At 45.2% G+C, this 18,369-nt stretch overlaps 1 protein-coding gene across 1 annotated transcript in view; it reads right to left on the minus strand.

The window, feature by feature from the left end:
* The window catches only part of Marchf3 (membrane associated ring-CH-type finger 3), a 112,055-nt gene that overhangs the window by 23,959 nt on the left and 69,727 nt on the right, over positions 1–18,369 (minus strand). The window contains exons 3-4 of the mRNA XM_010627222.3: positions 13,493–13,736; positions 10,438–10,642 (exon numbers count right to left, since the gene is read on the minus strand). Of these exons, the coding sequence (XP_010625524.1) occupies positions 10,438–10,642; positions 13,493–13,680 (393 nt within the window). The 5' untranslated portion in view covers positions 13,681–13,736. The remainder of the gene's footprint in view (positions 1–10,437; positions 10,643–13,492; positions 13,737–18,369) is intronic.

The raw sequence follows: 18,369 nt of genomic DNA on the forward strand, positions 1-18,369 counted from the left end.
GGGTCTTACTATGTAGTTGAGACTGACCTGGAACTCACTGTGTAGCCCAGGCTGGTCTTGAACTCACAGCCATCCTCCTGCCTCAGCCTCCCGAGTGCTGGGATTACAGGCGTGCGCAACCACTCCTGGCAGACATTTAAACTTTTAAGAGGGGGAAAAAAAATCACTGACATCCCTATACCAATTTCCCCATTTCTAAGATGGCGATGGTTGTACCCACGGACCGGAGAGTATTAAGGGCCTAACAGTGGCGCAGGCTCAGGCCTCAGGAGATGGTAATTACTGGGAGGAGGAGGAGGACAGGAGGGGCATGTTAAGGTAAACAAACAGAAGGAAACAATTAGAAATTAAAAGTCTCATGAAGCAAGGAAGGGTAAGGTACGATTTCTATAAAATCTGAGACTAGACCTTGGAAACGCTATGCTGTGACATAAGCCAATCATAAAGCACCGCACGCGGTAGAATTCCATTTACAGGAAATGTGCCCAACACACAAATCCATGGGGACAGGAAATAGATTAGCGAATGCAGGGCTGGGGCCCAGCACGGAGGACGAGAGAACGGCAGCTGAAGCGTGCGAGGTTTCTTTTGTGGATGATGGAAAAGTTCTAAGCTTGAGTATGACGATGGTTAACTCTGTGAAGACACTGAACGTACACTTTAAATGGAGAGTAAGAGAATCAGTATCTCAACAAAACTGCCAAAAGGTCTGAGACTGAGAAACTCCATGGTTAAAACAAAACAAAACAAAACAAAAGCACTCTGAGGTCTGAAGTGACCCTCTGCAGATTCCCTTAAGGAAATCTCCCACCCTGCATAAATCCCTGTGTACGCTCTTCCTTTCCCCTGGCGTGGATTCATCCGATATTGTGAGTTTCAGAATATATCAGGTCCATTTTACGAACAGCTCAGAATGTATATCCTGATCAATGAATGTCTTCTGGGGCTCCGCCTTAAAGCCACAGATTTCATGCAGATGATCCAGTGTTCAGCAAAATATTGCAGCCACTGTTACTCCCTCCCTTCAGGTTTTTGTCCCACGACCTATTAGCTATACCAAAACAGCAGGTCTCTGCGGCAACATGAACGTTAGGATGGGCTGCACTGTTTCCTAGGATGGTGACTATTCTCCTTCCATCTCTCAGTTTCTGCTTTTACTGATTCTTCCCAGATTGAAGTATCTATAAATTGTGTTTCACAACTTCCCTGCTGCTCCTACTTGCCAGCATTTCACATACGCTGTATTAGCCATTTTCCCTTGGAGCCTTTGAACCTCACTACTGGTTCCAACTTTCTATTTCAAATAGCATCGCTGGAGGTGAAGCAGTGACAAAATAATGAGTAGAAAAAATTTTGTTTTGCCTGGTGTGGTTGCGCACGCCTGTAATCCCAGCACTCGGGAGGCTGAGACAGGAGGATCGCTGTGAGTTCAAGACCAGCCTGGGCTACATAGTGAGCTCCAGGTCAGTCTCAACTACATAGTGAGACCCTGTCTCAAAAAACCAATAAAAAAAAAATTTTTGTTTTCTTCTCGTATTCTGACCTCAGTCTTCACAAACAGATTCTTATATATTTTTATAAGTGGCACATTTAAGAATTAAACTTATTTTACAGAATTCTACATTAAGAGCTTCAGGACCCTCACGCAGCCTCTTTTGAGAGTTTTTTTTTTGGTACCGGGGATCGAACCTCTGGTCCTTGAGCTTGCGAGGCAGGTGGCAGAACCAATGAGCAAAACCCCTGGCTCACGCCGCCCCTTTTGGGTTACACAAGTATGCAACCTTCTCACAGTGCAAATCTGTTTCTCTCAGTCTGCAGTAATGCACTGCAAAGAAACAGTTTCACTGCAAGCAATCTCACAGAGTCCCCCCCCAACAGCGAAGGCAGGCAGAGAGGAGATGCAGCACAGAAACAGGTAAGTGGCAAGTGACGGGAGACAGGCAAAGCCTGGAGACAGGAGACCTAAGAACTGACAGAAGTCTTTCCTTATTTTTCCCTTAATCTGCTGCACTTGTTAAAAAATGGCAAGAAAAGAACTGAGGAAATTTTACAAATAGTTCAAGGGAAAAGCCAGTATTGTCTTTCATGTGTTGCAAATTAAGGTTTACCACTCTGAATTACCTCAGTGACAGCAGTTAAAGACACCAACATCTACTGGTCCTGACAAATGCACAATGCACGTATCACCATTATACGATCATGCTGGACAGTATCACTGCCCTAAGAATCTTCTGTGCTCCGCCTCTTCATTCTGTCCTTTTCCCTAACAGCTCTGGATTTAACAGGCAAATCCAATGTCAAGATGAAATCAGAACTGGGACCGTAAGTAAGTTTTTAATTCTCCTCTCTCTGAAGTCTAGTTCTGAAAGGCTGGTAATGAGTGAAGAGGTCTCCAGGTCTGTGTGCGCAGGTGCGCGTCAACGAGCAGAGGGAGGAAGAAGAGCACAGAGCCAGGAAGGAAGAGGCCAAGTGTTGTGGTTTGCATCTAGATGTCCCACCAGCCTCATGTGCTCTAGGTGGGGCTCTTGGAGGACTGCACCCTGGGTGCTGTGGCTGACACGCTGTAAGAGGTGGGACCTGTCCAGAGAGGCAGGTCGCGGGAGTGTGACCTGGAAGGGTGTGCTCTTATCCCTGGCTCCCCCTTCTGTCTCTGCTTCCTGGTTCCATGATGTGAGCAGCTTTCCTAGCCCAGATGCTTCCTCTGTGCTTTCCTGCTCAAAACTTCTGAACGTGAGCCAAAACAAATCTCTCCTCTTTAAGATGACGGTGTTGGGTATTTGGTTTCAGTGATAAAGGAAGTGACTAAGATGCCGAGTACTGTGGTCTCAGTGTTTGTGTTCCCCAAAGTATAGGTTGGAATCTCAACTCCTCCAGGTGGTGGGAGGAGAATGGGCCTTTGGGACATGGTTAGGTTCTGATGAGGGAGCCTTCATGTTGAGGATGATGCCCCTTATAAAAGAGCCCAGAGCGCCATGGGGGGACATTGTGAACCGTCGGCAGTCTGTTGGAAACATTAAAATAAAATGATTATATAAACTGTATATCATGTAATATTTCCCTGTCTAGGAAATGGGTAAACATAATTTAAGAAAAAAAAAGTTGGTGTATAAGCATATTGAAGATAAAAATAGATGGAGTCAAATTAATTAATGTTACCAGATTAGAAGGAAGAGCCAAGCTACTCTGGAAAATGAAGTTCTTAGCACGGTCAGGCACAGCAGGTGTTGTTCGGTGACGAAAGGAGCACGAGGCTCTCGCTGCCTAACGAGATACTTGCCCACTCCTATGGCATCACAAAGTCCCGTGTGCTACTGCAGTGCCCGCTGCCGTGAATGACTGTCAGGCAGCGCTCACTCACAATCACGTATTGCTCACACTCTTTCCCAGCACTATTTCTTCAAGCCTCTGCGTTCTTTCTTTGGAATTAAAAGCCAACTGTTGACACTAAAAACCGAGGAGGTGTGGGGAGGCCTGGCAGAAGCCCCAGCAGGGAGGGCCTGGCATATTCACAAGCACTGGGCTCCTGCATTTATGTTTCCCATCAGTTCTACCAGGCGCCTGCACCGCGCACAGGGTAATTCCTGAGAGTTACCTGTGCCTTGTTATTTCAGCAGGATGCAGGGTAAAGACGATTACCAGCTGGAGTCACTCAGTGACATTTCACAGCCCGGCTCTCAGACTCCCCTTTACAAAGCTCTCCTGCCAGCGGCCCAGGGACCCCTTCACCTCCCCCACCTCAGCACCTCAGTGATAACTTTTAATTGTTGGCCTTTCAAAGATGTGAACCTCTTGACAGTCAACATTTGCTGAACCATTTTTTCTTACATTTGGACTTAGCTGAAAGGGTCTGGAATCGTTCAAGATTTTCTGACTTATTTTGTTGACCTTCTCTTATTCTTGGCCCAGATGACTTTAAAGCCAACTTGGATTTTCGCTATTTGAATCTACATAAGAATAAGTTAGTAAAGACCACAGACAGGCTCTCTCTGAACCCCGGGGTTCTATGAAAGCTATGTTGCTCACAGAAGGCTAACATTTGTAATTCTGGGTAGCGGATACACATCTGTTTGTTATGTTATTCTTTGTCCTCGTATTTTTTGAAACCTGGAAGCATCTTGGTGTTTTGCATCTTTGTGTCTCTGCTCACAGACTTCTCAGGTGGGGCCACCGAGGGAGAAGCCAGGCTGGTCCTCGTGAAAAGGTGGCTTTGCGTGTGGATTTAAACCCAAGTTCACAGCAAGAATCAGAATATGATTTCAAATAACAGACTCTGCTCATTGCATTCTTTTTACTGAGTTTCCCCCTCCAAATTAGTCCTTTACCAGCAGTGTTTGGGCTAAAAGCACGGCGGCGAGCAGTTGCTTCCATCTGGCGCGGCCACGTGAACACCTTGGCCGGCGTGCTTGCTTAATGAAGTGATTTTTAATGAAGCAAGCTGTGAATTTAATAGATACCTTAAAACAGCATCTTCGTAGATAAGCTTTAAGTAACAGAACAACTGCTAAATTAGCTACCAAAGCCAAGAGAAAACTTCAAGGCTGAACAGCTCCAGGATTAAGAACGCAGAGGCTCACTCACGACAAGTGCCACCTCAACGGATGGCAGAGGACGCGCCATCAGCCCGGAGGAGGAGGGTGCTCTGTGAGAAGCCCGCTCAGTGACCTCATCAGAGGGCACGGAGATGCTTGCCTGGCCCCACAGCATACTCAAGAGCAAGGACAGCAGCCACCGTCCCTGTCGCACTATCTCTAAGAGGCTCATCCACTGTGCAACCTTAGTCCTTTCCGCTTGTTTGTAACATGAGGACCAAAGGAAGGAGATCATCACTTCTATCTATATAATACCTTGAAAGAAAGACACTGGCAGAAAGACATGCACAGAGAACTCTTATAGCTCAGTGGTGCTGTGCCTACGTGGTAAGCAAAAGGTCCTGAGTTCGATTCCCTGGTATGGGGGGAAAAAGTGGGAGAAATCACCTACTCCTGGCATCTCAAGTATAAATGGCAGGCAGGCCACACATGCAAGTGAAGGCGGATGGGTGTGCGTAAGCAAAAGGCAAGGCATGGGAGACCACAGAATCATGTCTCACTTAAGAAGCATTCAGATTCCTCAATGAAAAACGTACTGATTCAAAGCCAGGCAGAGTGGTGCAGGCCTATAATTCCATCATTGAGGGAGGCTGAGGCAGGATGATCTTAAATTCAAGTCCTGCTTGGCCAACTTAGCAAAATCTGTCTCAAGATTAAAATAACAATATAAATAAAATAAAAATAGGATTGGAGATGTAATTCAGCTGTAGAGTACCCCAGTACAGAATGAAAAATACTGGTCTAGTGCAATGACGATGGTCCAGCCAACTTAACTCAGTGGGCTCCGCCCAGGAGTCACAATGAAGAGAAGCTTGTCTGCCTTCCCAAGAGGAGTCGAATGGAGGGTCTGGGACGTTCCACTCTGTTCACACCCCCATGGCATAATTTCCTGATGACCCACAATATGACAAGGGTTTTGGGATTAAACTGAATATGCTGAAACCAAACACTCAAGTTTTTACTTGGATAAATATTAAAAGTAAAAAGAAAATAAAACACGGTAAGAGTCCAGCAGTTTCTCTGAGCCACAGATATATTTACATATACACATATGTGTATGTATCTGTGTGTTATTTATTTATTTATTTGAATGTGGTCTCAAATTTATAAATAGCAAGTGCCAAGGTATGAAGTGGTTTCTCCATGCACTACTCTCCCTGCTCTGTGCGTAGTTTCTCCCTGCTGTGCAGCTGGAGATTGCTCTGAAAACAGGCCACACTTTCAAATGCCGTTTCCTTCTAGTGACTTAAAAAATTCACAAATAAATTTAAAAAAAGTTCCTAATCCTTAGCTTTACATCCTGTTATTCTGGGTAACTGCTATGTGAGAACCCACTCTCAGTTTCAATTTAGCTAAACCTCTGACTCTCAGGGAACAGCTTTTAAATTGTTCATACAATTTTTATCAATCAGCTGGGTCTGTATAAAGGAAAGAGGAATACAGAAACCTAATAATCCCCTCTGAGAAAAATCACCATGTTTCTCTCATCAGAGGAAGAGCAGCTCCTCAGACCCTGTAAAGCCTTTTCCTCAGATTTCCAATTCCATAGGTGTTTCATCTTAATCACAACATTGTTGAACTGATCTGTGGCTTCCTGAGTTTTACAGGCAAGGGAGGATGATACAGGTACCTGTCTGAGGCAAGCCCTGCGGTAAATATTCCATCACTAGAAACTGACGGTACGAGCACATTATCCGCACACAGCAAAATGGTGTTCCTGGGCGAGCTGGTCAATCAGAAATGCAACCCTGGCAATAGGCTCGAGTCAAGCACACATTTCGGGGAGTGAGTCATGGTACTTTTATTGGTTTGCAGTATTTTACCCTTTGTTATAAAAGGAAAGTATCAGAGTTCACCTTACAGAGAGAAATGAGGAAAACTAAAAATAAGCAGGAAGGAGACCATAAAACCACCCAGGCCAGTCATTCAGTGAATCCTTTTATGGTTGGCTGGTGGATATCTATTTACTATGTTCTAGTGGGTTATTATTCTTAGGGATAATTCATCTTACAAATGACCACTAGGTACAATTTTCCACCAACAAAAACTACCTGGACTCCATGAGAGATGTGCTTACTCTGAAGGTATGAAATGCATGTGTGTTTTAACTGTTTTCCCATTTTTCTATGTACATTTTGAATACTTTCCTTTCAAATTTTGCATGACTGGACACAGACCTTATGAGATTTGCATTAACTGGACTATGGCAGAAACTCATCCACATCTGACTAAGCTAGATGATTGCAGTGTAGCTATCCAGGGTTGAAACTACCTTTTATTAGCTTACTCTGCACCAGAAAATATTGAGGGCATTGTAGTAGATTAGTCAATGGGCAACTTGTAACCCCCAGCTGAACTGAATCAGCGTGGTCTGGGCGTGCAGGATCCACCTGAGCATCATTACCAATAGCCATAAAGAGAGAACTAGAGGGGCAAGATCTTGTCCTGTTGATTTTCTAAGAGAAGCTTGCTGTGGATGGTTTTGCTGATGTGAACTAGGCTGTTCTCATTGTTGGAGGAGCTCGGGACCTTGCTGTCATTGGGAATGGCTGCTGCTTTCATCGGGAGAGCTCAGACCTTTACCGTGAGCATCATCACTGCCTGGCTCCAATGTGGATCCCTTAGCTTGGTGGCACAGACTTCATCTCAAGCACATACATTTTTCTGGCTTCCACCACTGGCCCTTGGGCCTTCCAGGTGTAGATCCTCAATACAGACAAACATGGGATATTGCTGTGGGCTCCAGGCCACTGGCTGGACTCGAGGAGGACACTGCCTTGGACTCCAAGCCTTTAGCGGGACTTCTGTGGGAAACTGCTGGGATCTAGGCCCTCAGCTGAATGTTCTGGGCTTCTAGTGCGTGGTTAATCTCTTATACTCCTTGCATTTGTAGTTATTAAAAAATAACCTTATAAGCTACGTGTCCTGTATTTAATGTATTCCCTCACCCAATCCTGCTGACTGCAACAGGCATACAAAAAGGTAACGGGCCTACCAAAAGAAAGCAATAGTCTTAGTCTGGCCAGGTAGGAAGGTAGGCAAGTAACTAGCTAAGTAGACAGACACATACACACAAAATCAATATTGAGACTTAAACTACACACCACTCAACATATCCATTTTAAGTATAGAATGTATTCTTTCAAACACAAGGCCTCTAAACTTGTAGAAACCAAAAGATGTCATGGAGAGCTTCTTGTTCACCTTCTTCCACAGGGCAGCTTGGGAGAAACTGAGCTGAGCCACACAGATGGTCACACAGATGGTCAGCGGCCAAGTGGGGAAGGGATGCACAGTTTGGGTTCTAATAAAATCAGCCTATTGGTTTGGTTATTATGGAAAGAAACTTGCCCTTGTGTGGAAATACAAGGTTTCATATAGCAGCCTGTGTATAAGCAACTGTCCTAGGTTCCTGGGCAGGGACAAATGAACATCTCACTGCTGGCTGTAGAGAGTATGGAAGAGAAGTAAAGGGAAGGGGATTAGAAACAGGGATGGAAGGGCAGCACTGAACAAGCCAGTGACGGGCTCACTAAGAAGTGCAAATCTGAGGAGTTAGAAGCAATTCCAGCCAATGTTAGCTCTGAGATGCTGGCAAATAAAATTTATAAATGACTTTTAAAACTGCTTCCTCTAGCAACAAGAGCTGTTATTGTCACATTGATATTGAAATTAAATGTTATGGAATTTTCTTGCTTTAATGAGAAGGCAGATCTAACTAGTAAACAAAGTAATGATTAAAGCAATTAAAAGAATAAAGATGAAAAACAAAGTAACAATACTCCTTAACCCAAATAGGCAGGTTTGGCTGATACACTAAAAAAAGATGCAGGTTTATTTCAAGGTAAAAATCTCGAGAAGCAATGCTCACTATAAAAAAGCCTGCCCTTGGTAAAAGGGAAAAAGTCAATTAGTAATGTCACGTGTTTAAAAATCTGCCCGCACCTGGTTCTCATTTGTCCTCCAGCTGAGAAACCAAAGACAACTTTTCATTGCTTGTGGTCAAACAGCAAGTTCATTTCACCATGGGATGATCAAACGACCAGCCTCCCCCGGCCTGAGAAGGTTTGCCTTTCACTTTCAACTTGTTCAGTCATCATTAACTGGGAAAATTGTCACATTCCATTTGTGCCATGACAATTTCAGCACCGGGGACCGTGTGGGTGAAGTTTTTGTAGGCAAGGCCCTAAATCTTGTCCAACACCTCACACATTCACAAGGTCATTCTCCTTGTTTCCTTGTTTGGTGACAGTTGCCTAAGATCCTGGAGTCAGTCTGCGATCCCACATGGGCACCTTGGAAAAAGCCTGTGTGGGTGTTGTGTCACCCTGAGACTGAAAGGGTTCCCTGGTGATGCCACATATATGTACTATTAGAAAGAGGAAGGCCTGTGCACACATGCACACACATGCACCCCCACCCCCACTTGCTACATATTACGTGTACAAACACGGATTTTTACCAAGCCGAATTAAAAGTCTTCTTTACTTGGGATACCAGAAAAGAAGACTTCTGGATGGAATCCATTTAAAAGCAGAACTTCCTCACTCTGGGAAGCCAACTTCCCTGGAGAGGCTGCATTATCAAACTGAAGAGATTCCAAAAAGTTTCTGGAAAGAAGAAATCAACTTCTTCTTACTTTTTCCATTGGGCTGGAGAAATATTCATTGCCTTTGTTAATTAATTATAATTCTTCCTTTGGGTTCTGAAATGGCAAATCCCAGCAAATTTGGCATAGGACCAAATTCTTGATAGGTACTCTACAAATATGAATTTCTGAAATCTGATGTCAAGTGGCAAGATGGCTAAATTAAGAGGTCACTTGATCCAGTCTCTTGAGAAAAGCATGGAGTCTCTTGGAACAAGTCAAATAAATTCTGTGCCATTTAGCAAGTAAGCCATTGCTAAAACAAGCTCCAGTTACAGGTCCCAATTAAATTATCAAGGTCAAAACCAAGAGGATGAACATAAAGAGCTCTCTAGAGCTTCAAGAACCGTAGTACTAATACACTCATTCAATGGTCTTCAGGAAGGGCCTCTCAATCTCTAGTTCTAGCCCTCATCCCAGGGTTTCATTGCACTAGCCACTGAAACACGATTACCAGCAGGTCTGGAGTACAGACAGAATGCCTTGGCCTCTTTCAGATGGCTCCACTTCATAATATCTTAATATGTGTATTATTGCCAATATTCAGTCTTTACTAACCAGTAGAATTTGAGGGTAGGAAAGAGGGCAGAAATAATCTAATATTTTTTTTCCCAATTTGATAGCACACCAGATCCTGGGTCTAATGAAGAATCCTATGCTTCCTAAAACACAAAAGAGAAATGTCCTATATGAAGTGTTCTCTACACATTAACTCCTTCAATTCTTGTAGTAATCCAGCAGACGAGGTAACATCCCCAAGGTCACAGGGCCCAGAAGTCTGGAATTAACTCCACTGTACTACACAGCTATACAGTATTTTCTCATGAAGACTTCTCAGGACATGCAACCCAAATGTCCATTTATCTATTGCTCCAAGCAGACAGACGGAATACAAAGAGAAACCTGTTTGACCTTTGTTCTCCTTTGCAGGGATTGAAAAATAGGGACCACATCTCTAAGCTTCCCCATTCTTCTTACACCGATATCTTCTTTCTTGTTCCACTTTTGTGGAAGTCACCATTCTACTGCTGGCTCCACAGTGAGCTGACCAGCTGCCCCTGTCTGTCTCGCTGTCTCTCTGTCTCTCTCAGGGCTATTACTCTGCTTCAGTGAAGCTGTACAAGGTTTGTGATCGGCCGTAAAAGCAGACATCATTTGCTCATTAGAGCTAAGTTTTCAGGACGTGCCCCACTTACTGACCTCCACTAACGGCCTGGGTTTTCGTTCGACTGCAAACCTGAAGTGGCAGAGTTCACAGTAGCTGGTGTTTGAGGATGACAGCCAGTGCTCCAGGCAGCTCCGATGAATTGTCCCCAAGGTCCCTGTACATTCACATGGAGAGAGCAAGTCCTCTTGGCTGCTGCCCTCATGGCAGATCCTGCACATCGGCCGGTCATTGAAGGGGCTGCAAGAGAAAGAGGGGCACCTGCTGGTCACTGGGCTGTGACCCACTGCAAAACAGATGGCCTTTAGCTCAGTGTCCCCTGGGCACAGAGTGGTAGCTGCTCAAAGAGACACTTGCTTAAAGGCCCCCTTGGGTGTTTACACTTGACCTTGGCAGTAGGGCAGTGGTCCTGGGCACTCTAGGGCACTCAGACCATCTACTTGTGACAACATAAAGAAACAAGGTGTGACCAGTATCAAAACAGCCGGTGCAGCATGGGCCAAAAGTGAGTGAAAATGAGCAATAACGTTATTTTTAGTGTTGAACACAGATGGAACTCAGGAAAACTACCAATAAAAAAAAAAAAAACAATTACTCATCATTAACAATGTAAGTTTTGAAATGACACCAATTGTAGCTTCTAGACAAACTGCATCTTTTAACAAAATTAAGTTTATTGGTACATTTTAGGTATACATGATCACATTCGTCATAGGGAATTTGGACTTGTACATGATAGATATAGCTGGATTATTTTTTCCCATTCCTCTTCCCCCACTTCAACCCTTCTTCCCTTCCTTATTTCAAAAGCTTTGTTTCCATCTTTTCTTCTTTTCTCATTTTTTTCTTTCCCTCCCCCACCCCCAGTTACCCTGCACATTTGAACGCTTTCTTCGTATTTCACAATATCTAGTCCTAATTTGGTCCTAATTTATACTTTCAGTTTCTCTCTCCAGAGAAACAATGTGAAATTTACAGGTGTGTCCAATTTATTTCACTTAAAAGTACAGTCTCCAGGTGCATCCATTTAGCTAGAAATGTCTCAAGTTTATCTTTATGGCAGAGTAGTACTCCATTGTATAAAAACCCACATCTTCTTTATCCATTCATCAGGGCATTTGGACTGTTTCCAAGATTTAGCTATCACAAGCTGTGCCACTATAAACATGGGTGTGCATATATCACTGTGCTATGATGATTTTAATTCTTTCAGGAAGATACCAAAAAGGGCAATAGCTGAGTTAAATGGAATCTCCAGTTTTAGATTGATTTCCACAGTGGCTGCACCAGTCTACACCCCCACTAACAGTGGGGAAGGGCTCCTGTTTCTTCACAGCCCCGCCAGCATTTGTTATTGGTTGATTTCGTTTAATAACAGCCATTCTTTCTGGAGTGAGATGGAATCTCAGCATTGTTTTAATTTGCATCTCACGGATGCCTCCCTTCTCAGTGGGTGCTGTATCATGTCAGAAGAACATCTCCCTCTCGGATGGTCTCCTATTCTTTGTTAGGGATTTGAGGTAAAAAATGCCACCGTGATATGTAATAACCCGAGGACCAGCCTCCTTGCCCTCTTCCATCTCTCCCCAAATCCTCCAAAGATGACCAGGGTATATACCTGATCATTCTCTTTAACATCATCTTTGATCCAAAGGGAAAGAGTCAGGAAAGCACAGGAATTTCGCAAAGGCCTCTCTGGGAATGATCCTGAGAATGAGCCAGGGCTGGAAGGGTGTTAAAGAGGAAAAGATCCCCTCTTCCCTCTTGCTCAAAGACTTGCTACTCTGCAACCTTCTGCTTTGCAATTACTGTCTGTAGCAGGTCTGTCTGTAGCATTGCTGTTTGGGAGCAGGCCTGACAGACAGGCAGACAGACACACTGGTTCACAGGTCTGTCATTTCCTGATCAGCTGAGGTGGTTGGTGGCCGCCAGCATGACTGGGTACATGCAGTCATCCAGGCTCAGCTCACAGGGGGCTAACGACTCTCTGAATCCTGACCAACTGCTGTAAGTGCTCCGATAGCTAACAGATACTTTCCATTTCTTTTCATTTTGATATTGCACAGAGATTAAGTCAAAGGTAGATAATGCTGACAGCATGGATGGGTGTGATCACCACCACGTCCAGGCTGTGGTGCTGCCAGGGGTTCTGCTGCAAGCACAAGGTTGGACTTGGAGATGTGGGTCTGCACCAAAGGAGGTGAACGATCCCTTGGGTCCAGGTAATGAGTCAAGTGTAAGTAACTGGTCCTAAATTTCAGAGCTGGACATATTAGAACAGATGCCAGGGAACGAGTCTGACGGTGTCACATATTTTACATTCACAGATCAAAAGTTTCACTTAGTCATTCCGAAAGAAAGTTGGAGAAACCAAGCACACGTACTACTACGTGGCAGCCTAGAGCTCACCATCTGCCATCGGGCAGCAGCAGCACAAGAGAAGACCCTGGACACAAAGTGTTCGCCTGGATGAGCAATGCCGTTCAGACCTCCATTCACCCTTGCTTCGGCTCGTCACGTGGGAAGATAGCTGTGGAGGCTTTAGCAAATGATACCACTTCCCAGAGCAGAGCATACGTGAAGGGTCATGGTCACCCGTGGAGGAGAAGGAGGGGACAACAGCACACCCACCAGGCCATGCCAATCATCACACACCCTAGGGATGTCACTTCAAAAGTCTATCCACAAATCCAATCTCTTTGGCTTAGTTTTCTGAAACTAGGTGCCTTCATTATTCTGTGCTAGCAAAGGACTTCTTTTGTTAGCTACTGAAGACAAGAGTGTAATTACCATAGCAATGTCAAAATAACAAATGTAAAGCAAGCAGCCCCATGTCTTGTGGGATCCTTTCACCATGGCTCTCTGCAAATGTGACTTTAAGCAGATCACTAGACAACATGAATTTTAGCTTTCCGTCCTATTGCTATAGAAACACGATGACAGAACTTGTGTAGTTCTTTTTTTCCCCCCAGCAGCCCTTCTCACCTGACACAAAGACCTGAGCACTAATTGCATCCCTTTAGCATTTTCCATCTGACAAACAGTTCTCTGGATCAATTATAGATTCATTTGTTTTAATTGTGGTACTACCTCTGGGTGGCAAGGGTCCGCACTACTGTTGACAGCAGCTGCCCGTCCTTGGCTGAAACTTGCATGACATACTGTGGCTGCCCATTCACTAGGCTGCCACAATCCTCCACAGTCTTCACCACGGGCGCAGCCGAACTGGTGCAGTCTGGCAGGACTTCGGGCAGGTGACTGCAGCGGCTGGTTGTCATGGCAACAGACAGCAATTACTCTGCTAATGGCTTCCACATTGATAGAGGATTTCCATCTAGGGGAGATCAGAAAACAGTTTACTTGGGCAAGATGGTTAATAGGAAATGGAGAACCATAGACCCCCAACATCATCATGTCTGTATTTACAACAAATAATGGGGTAACCCAGATGTGGCACATTATCTAGTTCCCATTCAATGGAAGGGTGCACACACACAGATGTGCACAAGGCCCCCAAGAAACAGTGGATGCGGCTGTGAACAAGACAGCAAGCATGGCAGTGTACAGAAACACCTGCTTTCCACGAGGGGCTGGAGTGAGGGCTCTGAAACCCAGATCTGAAGAGAAGATAGCAGTTCTGCTCTGCACCAGAGAAGCAATAAGTCTTTGTTGACACTTTCCAAAAGTTACTAGAATCATTATTAAAAACATTTGCAGCTATTTTTTCTTGTCAGGAATTTAGTCTCCATGCAGTTTCACTCTGAGATAGGAAAATTAAAACCAATGAGAGAGAAAAGAAGGAAAAAAAATTTGACCAACTAGCATATTCTAGGATGCTATCTGCCAAACATTAATCATCCAATTACTGTTCTACTTTCCTGATTTCTGTCATATGGAAGAATACAATCATACAATATTGCCTTCAAAATTACCTTCCTTCAAAAAGTCCACCTGCTTTAGCTTGCCTTAAATAAAGTTATTCACGAAATGGTTAGTTTGGTTAGCTTGTTTTATTTTTTCAAGTGGACATGTTATCTTTGCTTGTTTGTGTACTACCTAAAATCCAGGGGGCACATATATCTTCCATTGTAAGGCAACACACAGGAGAATGTAACAAGTGATGGATGAGATTATTTTTCACTGATTACAAATCACTCATTATTGTCAGGGGCCGTACTCCCTGACAGACTCTGTCATCTAATGGCAAGGACTTCTATTCCTGATCTGTGCAGACACTGGGTCATGACCTCAGGTTCAAAGCACTGAGACCCACTGGAATCAGTACTGGTCAGAATGTGCAACATAATAAATGGAACTTTAAAGTAAAAAGTGCAGGATGGTGCAATGCCACAGTGTCCCAGCCCATATGTGCCCTCTCTTTCAGCTTGCTCCCCTTAGGCTCTGCAGGGCTGGGATTCAGCAGACAGGATTGGGCAGGATTGGTTATGGGACTGACTCATGTCAATAACCAGTCTATGGTGTCACAGTCCAGCTAAATGAACATCTTGCTCTCCTCACTCCCCATCCCCAAGAGGGTATGTGGAATTCCTCCAGGGACAGATATCCCGGATATCTGTCTCTACTTACTACACTGTGCTTGATCCCACAGGCCTTGCTCTTTCCAACTTCCTGGACAGTGAACACCAACTGAACATTCTAGGGCTAGAAGGCTGTGTTTACAGATGAACTCGAGCAGACAGTTTCCTTCCTGACAAGCACACAGCAGGCAGGTGTCGCTGTCAGTGACACCTGGATGTGAACTTCCTCCCTCTGCCGTGGAGGGCTCTGGCAGGCCCTCCTCCAGCAGTACTCCTCTCCCAGCCTCCTTGCTGCCATGAATCCTCTCGGGGTGGGCACCTGCCCTGCCCAGCAGCCCCCTAGAACCGGCGTGGCTAAAGGACTGTGGACACCGGCCTCGGCCCGATGAGGGTGCACAAGCAAGGCCTGCCCTGTCCGTATCACTTTTATGACCGAAACACTGAACATTCAAAGAAACACAATCAGCTGGCTAAGGTGCAGTTTTGTTTTTAAAATGGGATCTGTTGCTTTATTTCACACTGTGAATCTAAGAAGTGACATTATGGAAAGTATAGAAAAGCACAGGGAAAATAACAAGATTTACTCATAATCCTACCGCTCAGGTAACTAGACTACATTTGGGGACAGATGTCCTTTTTTTTTTTTTGGCAGAATTGGCAGGGTGGACTTTATTTGTAGTTGGGGCCAGCAAGATTTTCTTTTCTTTTTTCTTTTTTAAACAAGTGATGGTAACTCTCAGGCCAACAAACAAAGGATGTTACAAGACATTCCTCCTCTAAAACTGAGTAACTTCCCTTCTCTGGCCTACCCTGACAAAACCCCATTGACATGATTTTAAATTCTCATGATGCCTCACAGCCACAGAGCGTAGCTTCTTGGCCCAGCTCTCTCACTTCACAAGGCAGCCATAGATTGAGAGCCAGGGCTGTGTTGGCAGGAAAAGCAGACACAGTGACCTTCTTGCCGAATGGAATCATTATGTCTGGGTACACTCTGAGAGTCTATTTTCGGGTTTTGCGTATCTCCAGCTCACTTGATGGAACTGGGAGGGGTGCGGAAGGTACACAGTGTGTCTCTGGGGCCCAGGGCTGTCAGGAGTGGAGGGCCGGCCGCCCTACGTTCATCCACCTGTAACTCTGAGATGGGGTGTTGCTCGACGTAGACTACTTGCCTAGCAGGTGTGAAGCCCTAGGTTTAATCCCCAGTATTGCAGGAAAAGGGAAGGGAAAAAAGTAATTCTTCACAATAAAATGCTCCTCAGAGGGCCAGCGTGATGGCACATGCCTGTAATCCTGGATACTTGAGAGGCCAAGGCAGGAGGATCAAAAGTTTGAACTCACCCTAGGCAATTTAGTGAGATTCTGCCGCAAAATAAAAAAGGCCAAGGGAGGTATAGGTTTGTGGTAGAATACTTGCCTGGCAAGTGTGAGGCCTTGGTGTGGCGGGGGCGGGGGAGAAAAAAATCTAGATGCAGTTTTCCTTAACTCATTTTGTATCTGTAATTTCCCTTCTGAGTGATATACTTCATTCCACTTGTCTTCTCACAGGCAAAAGGGATATTATGAATCACTTGATCAGTTTATTCTGATTGCAATGGGTGCCAGCTACTGAGTTCAGTATAAAGGGACACAGGTTCCTCTGCCTCTTCTCCAAGGAAGCCCTGGCTCTCTCTCTCTTGTGCCACTTCTGCAGAATCCTGCACCCTTAGTCCTCTAAGCCCTCGCCTGACTGAGGACTGGGCTGAAGGGATCTTCCGGCCCAACACACTAGCACATCTAGCTTCACATAGGAAACTGGCATTCCAGTAATGCATCCCAGCACTCCTAGGACTGTGCTCTGAATGAAAAGTGGAGTGGGGGAGATTGCAGAGCATACGTGCGCTTACTTTCAGTGGGTATGGCTGACTTGGTTTCTACTCCAGATCTTTTTCTTTCTTTGCCCTTTTTCCCTCAGTAGCAGGGCCTCACACATGCAAGGCAAGTGTTCTATCATGATGCCTCTTCCCCCTGCCGTAGCGCTTTTTATTTTGAGACAGAGTCTCACTAAATTGCCTAGGGTGTGTTCAAAGTTTTGATCCTCCTCCCTGGCTTGTCAAGTGGATGGGATTACAAGCGCGTGCCGTACTGGCCCTACTCAAGTGGAAGAGGAGGGAAGGAAGTGCATTCTTCCCTGATCTCCAGGGAGGGAATCCCAGAAGACATGTGGGCATGGGGCAGCAGGAGTGAGCCTGCAGGCTGCACACACCAACTGGCATGCATATGTTGCACCTGGGGGGCACTGACCAATGGCCCACTGCATTGCTCTGTCTCAGTTAGAGCCACCTGGGAAAATAGCCCGATGCCTGGAGGCCAGAAAGGCCTGGGCTGTCAATTTGCAGCCTAGCACTGGTCTTCACTGAGCTCTCTGTAAAATTTCAAGCACCATTCGACTGCCTTCTTATCAATACCAGTGCACCACTCTCATGGGAAAGTAGCTTCCTGGTCTACTCAAGACTTGTTCTTTCTGGAACTTGTCAGCATGAAAACACACTGCTGAGAGAGTAGTATATGTACACCCTTGAAATCCCAAACTGCACAGGCAGGACAGGTCCTTCTCTGACCAAGCTTGACACCTGCACAATTTCTTTCTTGGGCTGAGAATGAAACATGATGTGGCGGTGGCCAAACTGAGCTGCACAACAGTCAGGAAGAGTGGGAGTGAGTGGACAAGGAGGAGATGATGGAACCAGAGGAGGGTGGCTAAGGAGGGAGCCCGGCGAGAGGATTGCTAAAATAAAAAGGCTTGTCTGTGAAGTCGTGACCCTGCAAAGGACCGAGTCCAAGTTTCACAAAAGCAGGCGACCCAAACAAGCAAGAGCTAAGTGTTGCTGGGTGTCTGAAGCAGGTTGCCACCGGCAAGTGACATCCACGGGAATGTGGCTGGCATCACGAGGATGGGTTTTGGGGGCACCGGAGAAGGGAAGAAAATCATGCAGGAAAGTACACCCTGCTCACCTCTGCAGCCCTGGGCATCAGCAGTTGCCTGATCTTTATAAGGGTTATGAAGTTAGGAAGGAAGCTCTGATTTTAGAGGCACAACACCCCATCTTTTGACCTGGCTCACTGCTCACCAGGGTAAGCTGACTCTCCTTAGAATTCCTGAATATCTGAAGTAGGTACTAATACTTTCTGAACCACTTCACCTAGTTGTTTGTGAGGTCTAAAATAAGAGGTGTTAGTTTTTCATCGCTATAACAAAATACCTGAGGCTGGAACTGAAGAAAAATTTATTAAACTCACAGTTTTGGAGGCTGGTGGAATAGACAGCATAGCACTAGTTCTCACAGGGCCTCCTTGGCTACTTCACAGCATGCCAGATGGCATCACGGTGGGAGTTAGTACAAGAAAGACAGAACACTTGCCAAGAAAGGAGTCAGGAAATCTTGATCT

Source organism: Fukomys damarensis, unplaced genomic scaffold (genome assembly GCF_012274545.1).
Source record: "Fukomys damarensis isolate Sample0158 unplaced genomic scaffold, DMR_v1.0_HiC HiC_scaffold_3, whole genome shotgun sequence".
NCBI lineage: Eukaryota > Metazoa > Chordata > Mammalia > Rodentia > Bathyergidae > Fukomys > Fukomys damarensis.